We start from the raw sequence: 17,047 nt of genomic DNA, 5'->3' as shown, positions 1-17,047 counted from the left end.
TGCCTCCTTAGTGCTGGTATTAAAGGCATGTGCCACTACTTTTAAGTAATTGTATTTCCAGAAACCCAGAAGACTCAGTAACTTCTGCTCTGGAAGGCTCTTTTTTAGCTCAAGTGTTACATTTTTGCAAGATTTACTTAACATGGGGGCTGGAGAGATGGCTCAGTGGTTAAGAGCATTGCCTGCTCTTCCAAAGGTCCTGAGTTCAATTCCCAGCAACCACATGGTGGCTCACAACCATCTGTAATAGGGTCTGGTGCCCTCTTCTGGCCTGCAGGTATGCACACAGACAGAATATTGTATACCTAATAAGCAAATAAATAAATATTAAAAACAAAACTACCACACAGGGTTTCTCTGTGTTGCCCTGGTTCTCCTGGAACTTGTTCTGCAGACCAGGCTGTCCTTAAACTCCCGCGATCTGCCTGCCTCTGCCCGAGTGCTGGGACTAAAGGCATGCGCCACCACTGCCTGGCTCGTCACATCAGGTGCGCTGATGCCGTACCTGAGATTGATCCCTAGATCCACATAAAGATGGAAAAAGTTGTGACCTTGACCCATAGCCCACACAAACAAAATTTGGGGAGGGGTTGTTTTTTGAAAGCCTCACTTTGTGGCCCTGGCTGGCCTGAAATTCACAGAGACCTGCCTGGGGAGTGGGGGGAGGTCTCTGAGGAGCTCCAGGCCAGTCAAGGCTATACCGTGAGACTTTGTCTCCAAAACCCGATTTAATTAAAGTATCAATGAGTCGCCTGGAGCCCAGCGAGTCATTTCCCTTCTCTCACAGCATCTATTTCAAATCTTTACCACCTTCTGTAGTCATCTCCTCCTACTTCCTCCTCAGCCTGTCAATCACCTCCCCATCTCAGGGTGAGAATGTAAACAGTGTAAGGCAAGGCTTCCAACCTTCAGGTCTCCTGCATCCCTCCCTGTTGGCTCTCGCTGTAGCGGCAGATCTGCTCTTGACTGTCTACAAATATTTCAAGACTGTGTGTGGCCCAGGTGACCTGGTTCTGCTTGATGCTGGATAGTGACAGTGTGCATGCATGTGCATGTATGTGCATGCATGTGTGTATTGTGTGCATGTGCGTGCATGTGTGCATGTGCGTGTACTGTGAGCATGCATGTGTGTGTATATGTGTGGATGTACATGCATGTACACGAATGTGCCTGTATGTGTGTGCATGGTGGAAGAGGGCATAAAAGACCAAAGGAACAACCTGAGCAACCGAGAAGTTTATCTTTGAAGATCTGCAAGCTACTGGGCGCGGCTGGACAGGAACGCGGTCAGTACAGGAAATAAGTGTTTGAAGTCGAAACTGTGTTCCTTTCATGGGTTGTGCTGGCATGCTGGGCAAGAGCTCAGCCTGATCTATACCCGCGCCCTAATCTGTATCAAAGCACATGGAAGCTGATAAAAGCTGGTCATCACAGGAGGCTAAGGCAGACGGACTGCCACAGTCTGAGTTCCAGGACAGCCTGGGATACAGACTAAGATCCCGTCTCTAAAAACTAAACACCCACGCTGTCTCACAACAAAACAAAAACAAAGTATGTGCAGACCGGGTTATGAATATGAAAGGATTTCAAACAGGGAGATGACATAAGAAGTACATTCCGAGGTGGGTGGGCAAACTGGCTCATCCATCAAAGCCACCTGCCGCCAACTGCAATAACCTGAGCGTGACCCCAGAGCTCACTCAGTAGGAAGAACCACATCTTCACAAGTTATCCTTTGCCCTTAGCACCCACCAACCTCCACAAAACAAAGAACTTTTTAAAAGTACATTTTGAAGCCTAGGTTTGGTGGCACATGCCTTTAACCCCAGCACTCAGGAAGCAGAGGCAGAGGCAAAGGCAGGAGGATCTCTGGGAGTTTGAGGCCAGTCTGATCTATATAGTGAGTTCAGAACAGCCTGGACTATAAAAGAGACCTTGTCTCAAAAAAAAAAATACATTTTGAAATGATCACTGTTTATTAAAGCCTAGATTATTATGTGTTTGGTAGTTTGTTCTCTGTGCTTTCCAATAGGCTATAAAAAACTTCTTTAATCCCAGAATTCAGGGGCAGAGTCAGGCGGATCTCTGTGAGTTCGAGGCTAGCCTGGTCTACAAGAGCTAGTTCCAGGACATGCTCCAGAGCTTCAGAGAAACCCTGTGTCAAAAAAATTAAAAACAAAAAACAAACAAACAAAAAAACCCTACAACATTTCTAGGCCCAGCACAGACCTTAGAAGCAATCTGTGTTTGCTGGCACACAAAGTTCCCAGGAGATTTTAAAGAACAGCTAGTTCTCTGACTTCTGCCTTAGAAAAGGAAACTGGCTTTATTTATATCTATATATTGCATCTCACACAGGTCTATAAAAAGAACCCAGGAAGGGTTTCATAAACTACAGCTTCTTTACCCTCCTTTTCATTGCGGGTCAGCTACTGTCTTAGCAGCTGCGACAAAACACCATGGCCGAATCAGGTTGGAAAGGAAAGGGTTTATTTTCTTTTTTCTTTTCTTTTCTTTTCTTTTCTTTCTTTTTTTTTTTTTTTCGAGACAGGGTTTCTCTGTGGCTTTTGGAGCCTGTCCTGGAACTAGCTCTGTAGACCAGGCTGGTCTCGAACTCATAGAGATCCGCCTGCCTCTGCCTCCCAAGTGCTGGGATTAAAGGCGTGCGCCACCACCGCTCAGCTCCCCCGTATTGTTTTTTTTTTTTGTTTTGTTTTGGTTTTTTTGGTTTTTCGAGAAAGGGCTTCTCTGTAGCTTTGGTGCCCATCCTGGAACTTGCTCTGTAGACCAGCCTGGCCTTGATCTCACAGAGATCTGCCTGCCTCTGTTGTTTTTGTTTTTGTTTTGTTTTGTTTTGATATCAGTTTCTCTGTGTAACAGCCATACCTGTCCTGGAACTAGCTCGTAGACCAGGCTGGTCTCGAACTCAGAGGCCCACCTGCCTCTGACTCCTGAGTGCTGGGATTAAAGGCATGTGCCACCACTGCCAGGCAAAACATCCCAAAATTTAGAAGTCCCATAGACTTTAAAAATTCAAACACTAGGGCTGGCAAGAAGACTCAGTGGTTAAGAGTACTGGATGATCTTCCAGAGGACCTGGGTTCAATTCCCAGCACTTACATGGCAGCTCCAACTGTCTATAGCTCCAGTTCAAGGGGACCTGGCACCCTCACACAGACATACATGCAGGCAAAGCACCAATGCACATAAAATAAATAAATCTGGGGGCTGGAGAGATGGCTCAGAGGTTAAGAGCACTGGCTGCTTTTCCAGAGGTCCTGAGTTCAATTCCCAGCAACCGCATGGTGGCTCACAACCATCTAGAATGAGATCTGGTGCCCTCTTCTGGCCTACAGGCATACATGCAGACAGAACACTGTATACATAATAAATAAATAAATCTTCACAAATTCACATATAAAAGCCCAAAGTTCGAATATTTAAAATGTTCAAAATCTAACTATGGGCTCCTGTAAAATAAAAAATATAGCCAGCAGTGGAGACACACGCCTTTGAAATCCCAGCACTTGGAAGGCAGAGGCAGGTGGATCTCTGAGTCTGAGGCCAGCTCTGGTCTACAGAGCCAGTTCCAAGACAGCCGGGGCTACGCAAAGTCTCAACTCCCCACCCCCACCCAAAGTTACTTTCTTACATCAAGAAGGAAGAAGCAGTTTACAGTACAATTTGAACAAAGCAAAACCAAATTCCAACAGTGTAAACAGTGTCCAGTGTCTGGAATTCATGCCCGATCTGCGCTCCTCCAAAGGGCTCGGGTCACTTCTCTGGCTCCACCCTCTGCAGCACACCCGGCCTGACTACTGGGCTCAGGCTGGCTCCACTCCACTGCCGCTGTGTTCTTGGTGGCCATTCCTGGCACTGGCATCTCCAAACGCTGGGGTCCTCTCCTGCAACTGGGCTGCACTTTCACCAACAGGCTCTCTTGGGCTCTCTTCAGGGACTCCAGGCCTGCAGCAGGGTCAAACCTCAGCAACTCTTGTGCGGTCCCTTTATGCCTTCAAAGCAGTATCAGTGGGTGACTCTTTCACTACCAAGTTCAGCGGCCGGCATGAGGCTCAACCTTGGCTGCCTCTGGACCACAGCTTCAGTGCGCTAACGCGGTGGAAACACTTCCCGGGAGAGTTCGACTCAGTGAGTCACAGCTGACCCTTCAGCCCCTGCTGGCCAGATAGCAGAGGCCTCGCAGGGAAGGCCGGCTTCTTTGCTTCCCTCGGAAACTTCACAAGCCAGGCCTCCGTGTTCTGCACTGCTCCTATGTTTGTGTCTTTCCCACAGAACAGCCCGCCTGTAGGGTCCGGGGAGACGATGAAGATCCCCGACTTCAACAGTCTGCGAGAGCAAACAGCATTTAACATTACAGCATGCAGGGGACCCTGAGAGAAGCTGCAGGCTCCTTTTAACATAGCTAGTGCTGTTCCGGTGACAGTGAGGTCATCACACCGCTAGTTGGTTAAGTAAGCAACAGTTACATTCTCTTATTTCTAATTGGCTGAGGTTTAGTCTTATCATTTCTGGATTTCAGGGGGGTTGCAGGAACTGTCTTTGAGACCTTGTGGGGAGGACTCAGGCCTATGATGTGTGTTTTTCCTTCACCCCAATGCGAGGCTGCAGTGGATAATTGGTTCTCGGCTGGGGGGGGGGGGGCACTTGTGTGTCCTCCTCAGAGAACCCAAACTGAAGTTCAGTTGTGAGACTGGGAGCGTTTAACCCCTTCACACTGGGCTCTGAGCCCAGATGCTATCACTGTCCTCCACAACCAAACATCTAAGGTACACTAATCGCTGGCCCAGGGATGGCACTACCCACCATGGGCTGCCCCCCTTCCCCGTGGTCACCATCTTCTGGAGGCACTTTCTCAGTTGAGGCTGCCTTCTCTCGGATGATGCATTTGTGGCAGGCTGACATAGAAATTAGCCAGCCCACTAACAATTTCTTTCTGTTGCTTTAGAAAGTAAAGCTAGGGGCTGGAGAGATGGCTCAGAGGTTAAGAGCATTGCCTGCTCTTCCAAAGGTCCTGAGTTCAATTCCCGGCAACCACACGGTGGCTCACAACCATCTGTAATGAGGTCTGGTGCCCTCTTCTGGCCTGCAGACATACACACAGACAGAATATTGTATGCATAATAAATAAATATTTAAAAAAAATAAAAACCTAGTTGTATGGGTGGACCCATTAACCAAGTTTCTGAAACGATGCGCCGCTGTGCAGTTATCAAAACGTCTTCCCTTTCAGGGCTATGGGTGTTGTAGAGCGCTTGCCCAGCGTGCAGGAAGCTCTGGTTCAATCCCAAGAACCTCGTAAACGCGGTTGCTGGGAGGTAGATCACTCAAGGTCAAGCACACACCTTTAACTCCGGCACCCGGAAGGAGGAGACAGGTGGATCCCTGGGAGTCCAGACCAGCCAGTGAGGCCATTTAGAAGGAAGCCATGCCAGACGACCCATCTAGCTAGGATCATAGGTTGGGCTGCACGAGATCTCTCCCCAAAACAAAATGTCTTTCTTTGGGGGGTGGAGACTGAACCAGTGCGGACGAGCGCTCTGCCTCCAGCCTTCTGTACTGTTGCTTCATTGCTTCGGAGATAGCGTCTCTCTACATTACCGCAGTCCTCCGGTGCTTGTTTGTCCTTCCTCCACCTCCAGACCGGGCTCCCACATAGGCACCACCAAGGCTACTTCATTGATTTTTCTGATTTAAGACAAGGTCTTCCTGTGTCCCAGGCTGGACTAAGACTGCAGAGCTGAGGCTAAATCTGAATTTCTGATTCTCTGAGTTCCACCTCTTGAACGCTAGGATTGTCGGTGTGTGCCACCACGCCCACTTTATCTAGTGCTGGCCCTTAGGAACGCTAGGGAAACCCCAGTCCAAGAGAGCTGTTCTCCTTAGCTCCTACCTCCCCCGGATTCTACCACAGAGCTAAATTTCAAGCTCTCGACTTTTTTGTTTTTGTTTTTTTGAGACAGGGTTTCTCTGTGTAGCTTTGGAGCCTGTCCTGGAACTTGCTCTGTAGACCAGACTAACCTTGATCTCCCAGAGATGATCCACCTGCCTCTGCCTCCCGAGTGCTGAGATTAAAGGTGTGAGCCATCACTGCCTGGCTGGATTTTTAATATCCTTTGGAAGTGTGTACTAAATTATATTGAGACTAATATTAGAATAAAGTGGGCATGGTGATACGTGGCTACAATCATGGTGAGGTTCTGGATTCTATTAAAAAAACACTTTCAAAAATCAGCCAGTGCAAATTATGAGCTAACGGGTCACCTACAAACATGACCTTTCTCTAAAGAGTCTTGTAACTACTTATGATTAATGCATTCCTTCTTCCTCTCCCATCTTTTTACACCAATTAACCCTTCAAAAATGTGATAGAAGGGATGTTGGGCATGGGGGCACAGCTCAGGCCCTCCAGCACCTAGAGGCAGAGGCAGGAGTCTTAGGAGTTAAGGCAGGATCGGGTGACATGAGACTGTCTCAAACAAGAAGAGGCCAATAGACATGCTGACGTTGGGAATTTTCTTTGCCGTGTTTGGAGCATGTACACTCCATTCTGCTTTTTTTTTTAAATTTTATTTATTATGTATACAACATTCCTTCCAAGTATGCTTGTGTGCCAGAAGAGGGCACCAGACCTCATTACAGATGGTTGTGAGCCACCATGTGGTTGCTGGGAATTGAACTCAGGACCTCTGGAAGAGCAGGTTAAGATGGCTCTTAACCATTGAGCCATCTCTCCAGCCCCCACTCCATTCTGTTTTACTGATTTAATATTGAGTGACTATGGGGCAGGAGAAACGGCTCGGTGGCGAGGAGCATTGGATTGCTTGGGGTGGTGGCCATGCCTTTAATTCCAGCACTTGGGAGGCAGAGGCAGATGAAACTCATGAGTTTGAGGCAAGCCTGCTTTACAAAGCGAAAAACACAGAAAAACCCTATTTCAGGGGGGAAAAAAATCAAAAGGGCACTTGATTAGGGTTCAATTCCCAATATCCACCCTGCAGGGTAGAACTTTCTGTTGCTTCAGTTCCAAGGGATCCAATGCGGTCTGGGACCTTCCTAGGCATCAGGCATGCAACGGTGCACACACATACATGCAGGCAAAACGATGTTCACTCATAAAAATAAACCCTTGGGCACATGGTGGCACAGGCCTTTAATCCCAGCACTCGGGAGGGGCATGTGGATCTCTGTGAGTCTCGGGATAGTCAGACCCTGCCTCAATAACAAACTTGAAAAATGTTACCGTGTCTAACCACAAGAGTTATTTCATGGGACCAGAGAGACCACTCCCTTTCTCAGGTGCACAGCCTCCAGGAATATTGTTTCCTGTATCATGTTATTTCCCTCCTTTCTGTTTTCTGAGACAGGATCTCGTGTAGATCAGGCTGGCTTGAACCTCCACCTCCTGAGTGCTGGGACCCGGAGCTTTGTGCTTGGTAAGCAAACACTGTATCAACTGAGCACCCATCCCCAGCACCCGTACAGACCTTTTTACTCTTCGGAGCTTTCTCCAGCTAGGGAGAGTGTGTTTGTTTCTGGCCACAAAGTTGGCTCGAGCCTCATTAGTCCTACGGTGTCGTTGGCAGTTTTCTACCCTGAGCTATTTCTGGTCCACTTGCTTTCACAGGCTCTACTATGGGGCACCCCGCCAGAGTATTTACTCATCTGGCCCGGGACAGTGGTCCAGTTCCTTCTGCACCCAGACCTTTAGTAACCGCCAGGGAGAAAGGGCGAGCGCCCAGGCTGCAGAGCCCAGCGCGGCATTTTCAGGGCATCGTGAGCACGGGGGAGGCCTCACCACTAGCGTCTGGGGCACATGACCCGGCTTAACTGCAAATCTTAACGTTTATTTCAGGAACCAGCTTCCTAAGAGCAAATGTAAAAATGAAAAAAAAAAAATTCAAACTTTACAGCTTCAAGCCACACAATTCCGCGGGTTTGGTTCTTAGCAACCGCAGGGAGGAAGCGAAAGCAACCTCCGCCCCGCCCCACCCCCAGGCTTGCGGGCATCCCCAGGCTTGAGGGCGTCCGTGGACCCCGCAGCCGTGAGGTCGTGGGTGGGGACCTTCAAACCCTTTCAGTTCCGGAACCCGCGCACACTGCGGAGCCTGAGTCACCAACTGCCACCGCGGGCCGGAAGTCACCGCCACCTCTCACCGCGGGAGAAAGGTTTCCTGTGAGCGCGCACGGACTACGACTCCCAGCATGCTCCGCGGCCGCCGCAGTTAACCCTTCAGGGCCCAGAGCCGCCCTGCGTCTCGCCCCCGCCCCTTCCTAGCACCGGGCAAGGTAAGTTTTGCACGGTTGGGTGGGCCTTCTTTTCTCTAAGGTTTAGGAGTGTGAATAAGAGAAACAGGTGTATTGTCTGCAGAAGGATTTCTTATTTTCCAAAAAAAAATGGGACAATTTTCAGTAAAAAGATTCTGACGCCCTTTTACAAAAGCAGACACATTATCACTCCCCAAGGCCTAAGTGGAATGACCGGTCTCTCAGAAGGCTACCTAAATCTTCTTTCTCCAAGAATAGAATAGCCAGAGTCTGCTCCTAGTTCCCAAACACGACCCCTCCCCTTTGCCATGACTTCCAGCAGGGTTTGTGACTGAGAGCCAAGCTCAGGTTTTTTATTCTGCTCCTGCTTGGGGTGTGGGTATGGGAATACCCATGGACCAGTCGGGATCCTGTAATCTTTCGGATTAGAGAATCTAGGCTCCTTGTCTCCCAGAGCCCTCTCTTCGTGTGTGTGTTCTTGTGTCTTCTCTCCAAGCTCCTCAGGCACCCTAGCCTTTTGTCTGATTTGAATAACAGTACCTTGTGAGAAACCGTTCTTTCTTGGGAAGTATATGTGGCAGACGTTAAACCTTGTCTACACCTGCTCCCCTAAGTCAGCACCAGGTGCAGAAGACGGGGCAATGCCATGTTTCGGCTGCTGTGCGTGGCTCCAGGTTGGGGGTAGCCTAGGGACCTACATGCTCTAATGATCATTAAACTATGGGAATGGGCAGAAGAGAGTATAAACACACACCTCCCCTTTATTTAAAAATTTTCAGAATTTATTTAAAAATTTCCCACAGCCGGGCGGTGGTGGCGCACGCCTTTAATCCCAGCACTCGGGAGGCAGAGGCAGGCGGATCTCTGTGACTTCGAGACCAGCCTGGTCTACAGAGCTAGTTCCAGGACAGGCTCCAAAACCACAGAGAAACCCTGTCTCGAAAAACAAAACAAAACAAAACAAAAAAATCCCACTAGGTTCCTATACTGGCCAGCTCCCCACTCCATCCCCAAGACCTCCAATGCTTGGGTCTTCTACAGTCTGAAGCTAATGCAACGGTTTTTGTTGCATTTTGTTTTGTTTTTTTTCGAGACAGGGTTTACTCTGTTTAACAGCCTGGGTTGTCCTGGAACTAGCTCTTGTAGACCAGGCTGGCCTCGAACTCACAGAGATCCGCCTGCCTCTGCCTCCTGAGCGCTGAGATTAAAGGCTCCCGTGACCACTGCCCCGGCTCTCATTGTGTTTTTTACCCCTCTTCCCTTCACTCCCTTCTCAGTAGCACTAGCAAACAGCCTATTCTCACCCTGGAGGTTAAATCTGAGAAGTCTCCTGTTTCTTTCCCCTGCCCTTAAAGGAAACAATGTTCTTGTCAGCTTTGGGGGAGGAGTGGCAGAAGGAAGAAACTTTGGGACAGGAGTCCTGAACTACAGAAGGTCAGGGGAGTGAAGGCAGATAGGCGTAACTCTCCTGTCCCTCACCCTTGCCACCGCCAACTGGCTCCCTGCCCCGTCCCTGCCCCCGCCCCTTGACATCCCAGACTCCCTGCCTATTTAAACAGAGATGGGTGCCCCATCAGCACACTGTCCTTTGGCCACCTGACATCATGCCGCCCAAGAAGGATGTTCCTGTGAAGAAACCAACAGGACCCCCCATCTCTAAGCCTGCTGCCAAGTCTGCAGCAGGGACCCCTCCAGCCAAGACCAAGGCTGAGCCAGCTGCCCCCCAGGCCCCTGCAAAAACCCAGGAGCCTCCTGTCGATCTTTCCAAAATCGTGGTGAGTCCCAGGAACGTGTGGCTTGGAAGGGGAGGTTCAAGGATGCCATCCAGCCCAGGGAATCAGGGAATGGGTGGGAATATGAATGAGCACCGTAGGGAGATTGGGGGTTCCCAGGCCAGTTTCAAGGTGAAGGGAGAGGGGCTGTCTGCCCCGGGCTGGCTGTTTAACTCAAAAGACCAAGTCTCTGAACCCCAGGAGGGGAGACTAAAGAGGACAGGCTTGTTAGACAATCACAGCTGGGGGCAGGGGTAAATTTAGCCTTTGTTCAGCCCCCAGTTATGTGAGGGATGCAGGACTCAGGGCAGTGGAGGGAGGGGAACAGGTGGCATGGGATTAGCCCTGTTCCCAGGAAACCCTCCCCCTTTAATTCCTCTTGGGATTCTCCCAAGGCCCGAGCCGGGGATGGGACCAAAGTGGCGGGGCTCTCAGCCTCATCCCTTTGGGCCCCTCCCCAGAAGTGGCTGCCAGTGGGGTGGGCGAGCCAGAGAGGGATTGAAAAGGCCCTGCCATCTCTCCTCTCCTCACTTCTCCCCCCTCCCCTACAGATCGAGTTTAACAAGGACCAGCTGGAGGGTGAGAAGCCTTTTCCTAAACCCCATTGTCTAGTCCCAAGCCCCTGGTCAGAGTCTCTGCTCTGCAGTGCTGACCTTGAAGCCTCCCACTCTTGTCCTGGTTTCCTCCCTTGTTCCGCCCTGCTGCAGCACACAGTGCCTTGCCCAGCTCTAGCATAAGATGTCCAGACGAAACCTCCCTTCTGTCTGGAAGTGATGGGACTCCTCACCATCTCTCACCCTCTCCTCACACCCCAGAGTTCAAGGAGGCCTTTGAGCTGTTTGACCGAACAGGTGATGGCAAGATCCTGTACAGCCAATGTGGAGACCTGATGAGGGCCCTGGGCCAGAACCCTACCAATGCCGAGGTGCTCAAGGTCCTGGGGAACCCCAAGAGCGATGGTGAGAGGGACCCTGGAATATGCGGGTTCTCAGTTTTCTTCTTCTTCAAGATTGTATGGGTTCTACCTTGGGACGCTGAGCTCCCTATCTTTCTTCTCTCTCTCTCTCTCTCTCTTGTGTTTTTGAGACAGGGTTTCTCTGTGTGGCACTGGCTGTCCTGGAACCCACTCTGTAGACCAGGCTGGCCTCAAACTCACAGAGATCCGCCTGCCTCTGCCTCTTGAGTGCTGGAATTAAAGGCGTGCATCACCACCACCACCCTTTTTTTTTTGTTTTTCAAAACAGGGTTTCTCCTTCCCTTTCTTTTTTAACATGGAATGCTTCACCAATGTGCCTGCCATCCTTGCACCGGGGCCAGGCTAAGCTCGGTACTGTTCCGCTTTAAGTATCTGTGCTGCCAAAGCAAGCACCACAGAGCTCCATTTCCAGCCTGCAGCTTTCTTTCGTGTTCCCCTCTCCCCAGGACAGGGTCTCTATCCTAGCCAAGAGTGATTTTAAATTCTGATCCTTCACCTCCTGTCTACTTCTGCCTACCAGAATGCTGGGATTACTCCGATTTATGTGGCGCTGGATTTGAATCCAGTGCCTTGTGGAAGACAGACAAGCCCTTTTTACTGAACCATATCCCTGTTCTTTTACTCTTTGAGACAGGTTCTAAGTTACTCAGGGTGGCCTTGACCACATGGCATCTGCTGCCCTTGAACCTACAGCTCTATCCCAGTAGCCCTAACAGCCCAGGTTGTTCTGGGACTAACTATATAGACCAGGCTGGCCTCAAATTCACAGAACGCTGCCTTCCTCTGCCTCTGAGTGCTGGGGCCGCAGAAGGTGCGAGCCACCACCCACGGATTAGCAGTTTTCTCTTTGTCTTGAGTGTCCTGACACTTCACTGGTCCCCAGCGCTCCCTTTTTAATTTTTCTGCAGACATGAGGAATCACTAAATTGTTTGGCTGGCCTTGAATTCGCCTGGCCACTCTGCTCCCCATAGTGGCACTTTTCCCTGATGGGTAAGGATGCCAGGCTGGATCTCAGGACTTCAGAAGCTGTCGAGCACAGGGCAGGAAAACATTCTGAATGCTGAGGGGGATGACGCTACTATGACAGGATGGACGCAACTGGATCCTCACCTCGGTGACCTCTCTCTCACCTCTCTCTCATCTCCAGAGCTGAAGTCCCGACGCGTGGACTTTGAGACGTTCCTGCCTATGCTCCAAGCAGTGGCCAAAAACCGGGACCAAGGCACATATGAGGACTACCTGGAGGGGCTACGTGTGTTTGACAAAGAGGGCAATGGCAAAGTCATGGGAGCAGAGCTCAGACATGTTCTGACCACCCTGGGTGAGGCAGGGACCGGGAACTGTGGGGTGGAGAAGGGGGTGGACCAGAAAGAGTCCGGTAAAGCCTGGAATGGGATTGCAGTCCTGCAGTCTTGGGCAGGGACTGCAAAGGCAGAATCAGAGGAACTCGCTCATCCAGAGGCTGAGGTGTCCAGCAAACAAGCAGAGAAGAGGGGATGACGTGGGAGCCCCATCCCCCCCAACCCCCCCTCCCCCGTTTGCAAGCCAGACTTGTGCTGATTCCATGCAAGTCTCAACCCTTGCGGCTTGTTCCAAGGCACTGTTGGTGTGGGCCAGGTGGAAAGAAAAGGGCAGGGTGGAAGGAGGAGTGGCTTGAGCTCATGAGGCGCTCTGTGTTTGGGGTTCAGGTGAGAAGATGACTGAGGAAGAGGTGGAGACTGTCCTAGCAGGCCACGAGGACAGCAATGGCTGCATCAACTATGAGGGTAAGGGTGCACCCTCAATTTCCTTAAGTTCGATGGATTACCCTGAAGTCAGTTTCTGAAGTCCTCTCACCCCCTCTCGTGCAGCCTTCCTGAAGCACATCCTAAGCCTCTGAGCTCCTCAGAGTCCTCCCACGCTAGTGTCGTCCTGAGGCTCCTAGACCAACCAGACAGAAGAACAGGCCGTGCGTTTTCCCGATCTGTGCAGCTCAAGCGCCAGGGCGGGACAACTTTCTTTTCCTGACACAGACCCAGCCGGGTCGATACTTACCCCACCTCCCAGGCGGCTAGGAGCGCATTCCTGCCACTAGGCGGCACTTAAGAGTTTTCAAATAAAAACTTGGTTCCTGCTTTGGTCTCCGACTGTTTTCTTTTGAGAAAGGGGAAGGAGGGAAGTAGTCCTGTCTTCTGCCAAAGCCCAAATTCCCTGTTCTTTGTGCAGCTCGGGAGAAAAGCTTCCAAAGAGTCGCAACCCAGGCCTGGGGCGTTTCTGAGCGGAGGCTGGGGGCTTCTCACCTCATTACTAATGTAATGATGTCATCCGCATGGGCCCAGCCTAGCATTCCTATTGGGTGAAACTGCAGGTGACGTCGTACGCCATGGGACGTACTAAAGCTAGGGCTGGGTCGGGACTCGGAGCCATTACTGCCGGAAAAGGTCCTGCGGAGCTGAGCAGCCAAGATGGTGGGCCTCGGGTATCGGGAGATTAGGGGATTTGGGGCAAGGAGGGAGCCATGGGTCGGGGGAGAGAAGCCAGTGGATGTGGACAAAGGCAAGCCCAGGTCTTGGAAGGTTGTACGTGGGGGTCGGAAGGTCTAGGGCTCTGCCTCAGGAAGCGAGCCGTCACCTTGAAATAGGAGTCGGGGTTCAGTTTGTAAGGCCGGGATAGAAGCTTTCGGGGTTGGACTTGAGGTGCTGACCAGTGCCTTCTTCTCCGAGCAGTGTGACTTCACCGAGGACCAGACCGCAGGTAGGCAGCCTCTGGCCCCCAACGGAGGTCACCCTTACCTAGGGGGACACCCTCCGCTGGCATCTACTCTCTCCGATCCCAGCTTGTCAGCTCTTCAGCATTCCCGGGAGATTGCCACATGGATTTCCTAATCCTCCTCTTTGGATCCTCCATTTTCTTTTCTCATTCTTTCTTCCTTCCCCCTCCACTCTAGATCTGAGCCCCAAGCACTGGGCGAGTTTTAGGTGGTGTGGGTATGTCAAACAACTTGTTTGGTTACTGCCTGTTGTGTGTCGGGTCTATTATGGCTGTGTTCTGCCTCTTCTAATCTGCCACTTTTGCCTATCCCGTGATAACTCCCCCCCTCACCCCCAGCTTGGATTGCGAAGACTGTAGCAGTGCCTTGGTAATTGTGAAGATGGGTTCTGGGGAGTTTGCTAAGGATATGACTTAACTTTCCCCCTGGAAGACCTCTGTAAGGGGAAGGGTGGGAAGTGGCCGGCTAGAATGACCCTAGATAGAGTCCCTAGCCGCTGCTACTTCCTTATATGGACAGGACCTAGCGGGGCGGCAACCAATTCCTAGGGAGTAGTGGAGTGGTGGAGAGCCTGCCTGCTGCGGGCTCGGGTGTGTAAACAAACAGGTGGATGCCTCCTTGTGCTAAGGGGAAGGTGGCTGTGTCTTTCTGCGGGACATTTGAGTTGGTAGAAATAGATCCCTATGGGCAGTCTTGGGTGTACAGGACAGGGGGTCCGGTTTCTCCAGCACGATTAAAGTTGAGTTGGCAGCAGAGTTGTACAGTCTGGACTGGCTTCATTCCCAGGGCTGTTGTTCATTTGAATCCTCAGAGTTCAAGGAGGCTTTCCAGCTGTTTGACCGAACAGGTGATGGCAAGATCCTGTACAGCCAATGTGGGGACGTGATGAGGGCCCTGGGCCAGAACCCTACCAACGCCGAGGTGCTCAAGGTCCTGGGGAACCCCAAGAGCGATGGTGAGCTTCTCAAGAACTTAGTGCGCCAGTAGGTTTATGGTTGTTCAACTAAAAGCATCCCTGTATCTTCATAGGCTCAGCCAGCCAGTCCTGCAGATTCTCCCTTCTCTGCCACACCCGTCAGTTCACTTGTGTTCCAAGAACACGAGTGGTTCTCTTGGCTGACACTTGTACCTCCTACATGCAGAGATGAATGTGAAGGTGCTGGACTTCGAGCACTTCCTGCCCATGCTGCAGACTGTGGCCAAGAACAAGGACCAGGGAACTTATGAGGACTATGTCGAAGGCCTTCGTGTGTTCGACAAGGAAGGGAATGGTACCGTCATGGGTGCTGAAATCCGGCATGTCCTCGTCACACTGGGTAAGGCTCTGTGACCTTGCTCTGGAGCTGGGCTGCCACCCTGATACACCTCACCTGTCACCCAGCTCTCAAATGACCCTTCCTCTGCAGGAGAGAAGATGACAGAGGAGGAAGTGGAGATGCTGGTGGCAGGTCATGAGGACAGTAACGGTTGTATCAACTATGAAGGTGAGTGTCCAGCTGTCAACTGGAGCCTTTGAGGAGGAAGTGGTCTTAGGGCACGTTAAGGACGGCACCTGAGGTGTTTTCTCCCTAGATTTGGTTCCAGAAAGGAGTCAAGGGGCAAGGTCCAGTCCAGCCTGGGAGGGGGCTGTTGGGTACACAACAGCGACAGAAGGGTGGGCTATGAGTGGGAAGCAAACAGAACGTCTGTCCCCACTGCTGACCCCTTCACCCATGTCTGTGTCTTCACCATTAATGTCTCTTCCTTCCTGCAGCATTTGTGAGGCACATCCTGTCGGGGTGACGGGCCCATGGGGCGGGTACGGCTCCTCCCAGCCTCTCCTCTAGTGTCTCCCTGGTGTTTCCTTTCTTCCCAACTGTGCTCTCTAGCCCCCTGCCCATAGCTACTACCAACTGACTTCCTCCTGGCATGATTCTGCATGGAGCTGGCTCGGGAGGGGAGGGTTCCTCGGTAAGGAAAGCAGCTTGGGGGTGTGGTACCTCCTTACTTCTCTCCGGTCTCTGAGGTTGGACTTACTTGGTGCTGGTGTCAGGAAATTCTCACCAGCTTATCGAAAAGGCTTGCCTTATGGTGGATCTTTGGCCCTGGAGCATGGAGAGTTGCAAAGGGGGGTGGGCTGCTTGCCCCGTTCTGCTGCTATAACAAAACAGTTCTCTCCATCCCTCTGCTGGACAGCTTGGAGGTACCTAACTCAAAACTGTCCTCTCCTGCCAGTGGCTGACAGTAGCTCTAGGTGTAGTTGAGAACTCCTGCCTCTGCTGTGTTCTTGCTACTCAGCGTGGGGTGGGGGCTAACAGCTGCTGGGAGGGGAGCCAGGGACAGAGAGAACTGGTCACTCAAGGTGGCTCTTGGCAAACTAACCCCAGGGTTGGTTGCTGTGGCCATGTTCCTCATGCCACCTTCATGATCTGTGGTCTCCTGGCCCGTGGTGCACCCTCCTGAGCCCTTTCCTTGGCTTACTCCACCTCTCCCCCACAGAGCTTGTCCGGATGGTGCTGAATGGCTGAGGACATTTCCAGACCCCGAGCCTGTGCCTTGCCCAGTGTGGGATCTCCCTGTGGCCCCTCCTAGGCTCCCTTGTCACAGCACCTTGCCATCTGGTCTCTTCTGGATGTCTGTCTTCACCAAATAAAATTCTCTCTTTGCCCTATTTGGTTCCATTTCCTTTCCTGGTCAGGGTGAGGGAGGAAAGGGTGAGGCGGTACTGATGTCTGTTCTGAGACAAAGCTCTGGGCTGAGGGTGGGGTTTAGGGAAAACTGGATTAGGGCCTCATTAATGAAAGGCTCCCCTTTGGGGAATGAAGAAAGCCATAAATCCCTACAGCTAGCTGTGTGCTTGTGTGTGGGGATCCTTTTGCTCTATTCTGGGTCAAGTTACATTTCTTGGCCTTAGGGCTTCTTTGAAACAGGTCCCCACCCTCCTAGGTACTGACCGCCTTTGTGGGAAAGCCTGTGGGTATTCACTGGAGCTAAACTGCCAGGACATATTAGCACAGCTACTGCCTGTCTTGTCCTGTCTGCAGGGCTGGGGGCCAGTGATGACAGTGGGAGGTGAGTGCCTGCCTCCTCCCTAATAAGGGAAGGAATGTAGCCACTGTCTAAAAGGATTTAGATCCATTCTTCCAAGAGCTATTTCAGGGCAGGTGAACACGGCTGCTGCAGTCCTAAATGCTGGGTTGCCTTTGGCCTTTTGTGGCAGGAGACTTACATCTGTGGGCCTGTGGTAAATGCCCAGTGAGGGACTCCAGGAAGGCTGCCCCCTC

General features: G+C 51.4%; 2 protein-coding genes across 6 annotated transcripts; both read left to right on the top strand.

Annotated features, from left to right (window-relative positions):
- Nucleotides 1–8,204: 8,204 nt before the first annotated feature.
- Myl6b (myosin light chain 6B) lies at nucleotides 8,205–13,149 on the top strand. 3 transcript variants are annotated; one of them, XM_041669450.1, is made up of 7 exons: nucleotides 8,205–8,307; nucleotides 9,846–10,061; nucleotides 10,610–10,637; nucleotides 10,874–11,017; nucleotides 12,183–12,356; nucleotides 12,724–12,801; nucleotides 12,886–13,149. In XM_041669450.1, the coding sequence occupies exons 2-7, from the start codon at nucleotides 9,891–9,893 to the stop codon at nucleotides 12,912–12,914; spliced, it is 624 nt and encodes a 207-aa protein (XP_041525384.1). In that variant the 5' UTR covers nucleotides 8,205–8,307; nucleotides 9,846–9,890; the 3' UTR covers nucleotides 12,915–13,149. The 3 variants fall into 3 exon arrangements, with proteins under 3 accessions (XP_041525384.1, XP_041525370.1, XP_041525377.1); XM_041669436.1 differs by having other exon boundaries at nucleotides 10,766–11,017; XM_041669443.1 differs by having other exon boundaries at nucleotides 8,289–8,307; nucleotides 9,864–10,061; nucleotides 10,766–11,017.
- A 203-nt stretch (nucleotides 13,150–13,352) lies between these two features.
- Nucleotides 13,353–16,434, top strand: Myl6 (myosin light chain 6). 3 transcript variants are annotated; one of them, XM_041669476.1, is made up of 7 exons: nucleotides 13,353–13,482; nucleotides 13,741–13,768; nucleotides 14,596–14,739; nucleotides 14,927–15,100; nucleotides 15,191–15,268; nucleotides 15,538–15,582; nucleotides 16,263–16,434. In XM_041669476.1, exons 1-6 carry the CDS (start codon nucleotides 13,480–13,482, stop codon nucleotides 15,564–15,566), a joined length of 456 nt encoding a protein of 151 aa, XP_041525410.1. In that variant the 5' UTR covers nucleotides 13,353–13,479; the 3' UTR covers nucleotides 15,567–15,582; nucleotides 16,263–16,434. The 3 variants fall into 3 exon arrangements, with proteins under 3 accessions (XP_041525410.1, XP_041525404.1, XP_041525395.1); XM_041669470.1 differs by lacking the exon at nucleotides 15,538–15,582; XM_041669461.1 differs by lacking the exons at nucleotides 15,538–15,582; nucleotides 16,263–16,434 and having other exon boundaries at nucleotides 15,191–15,315.
- Nucleotides 16,435–17,047: the final 613 nt, after the last annotated feature.

This window comes from Microtus oregoni, unplaced genomic scaffold (genome assembly GCF_018167655.1).
Source record: "Microtus oregoni isolate MIOR12 unplaced genomic scaffold, Mior012 000001F_ref0000356, whole genome shotgun sequence".
NCBI lineage: Eukaryota > Metazoa > Chordata > Mammalia > Rodentia > Cricetidae > Microtus > Microtus oregoni.
Note: the sequence above shows the minus strand (reverse complement) of the source record. Positions and strands in the feature narration are given on the sequence as shown.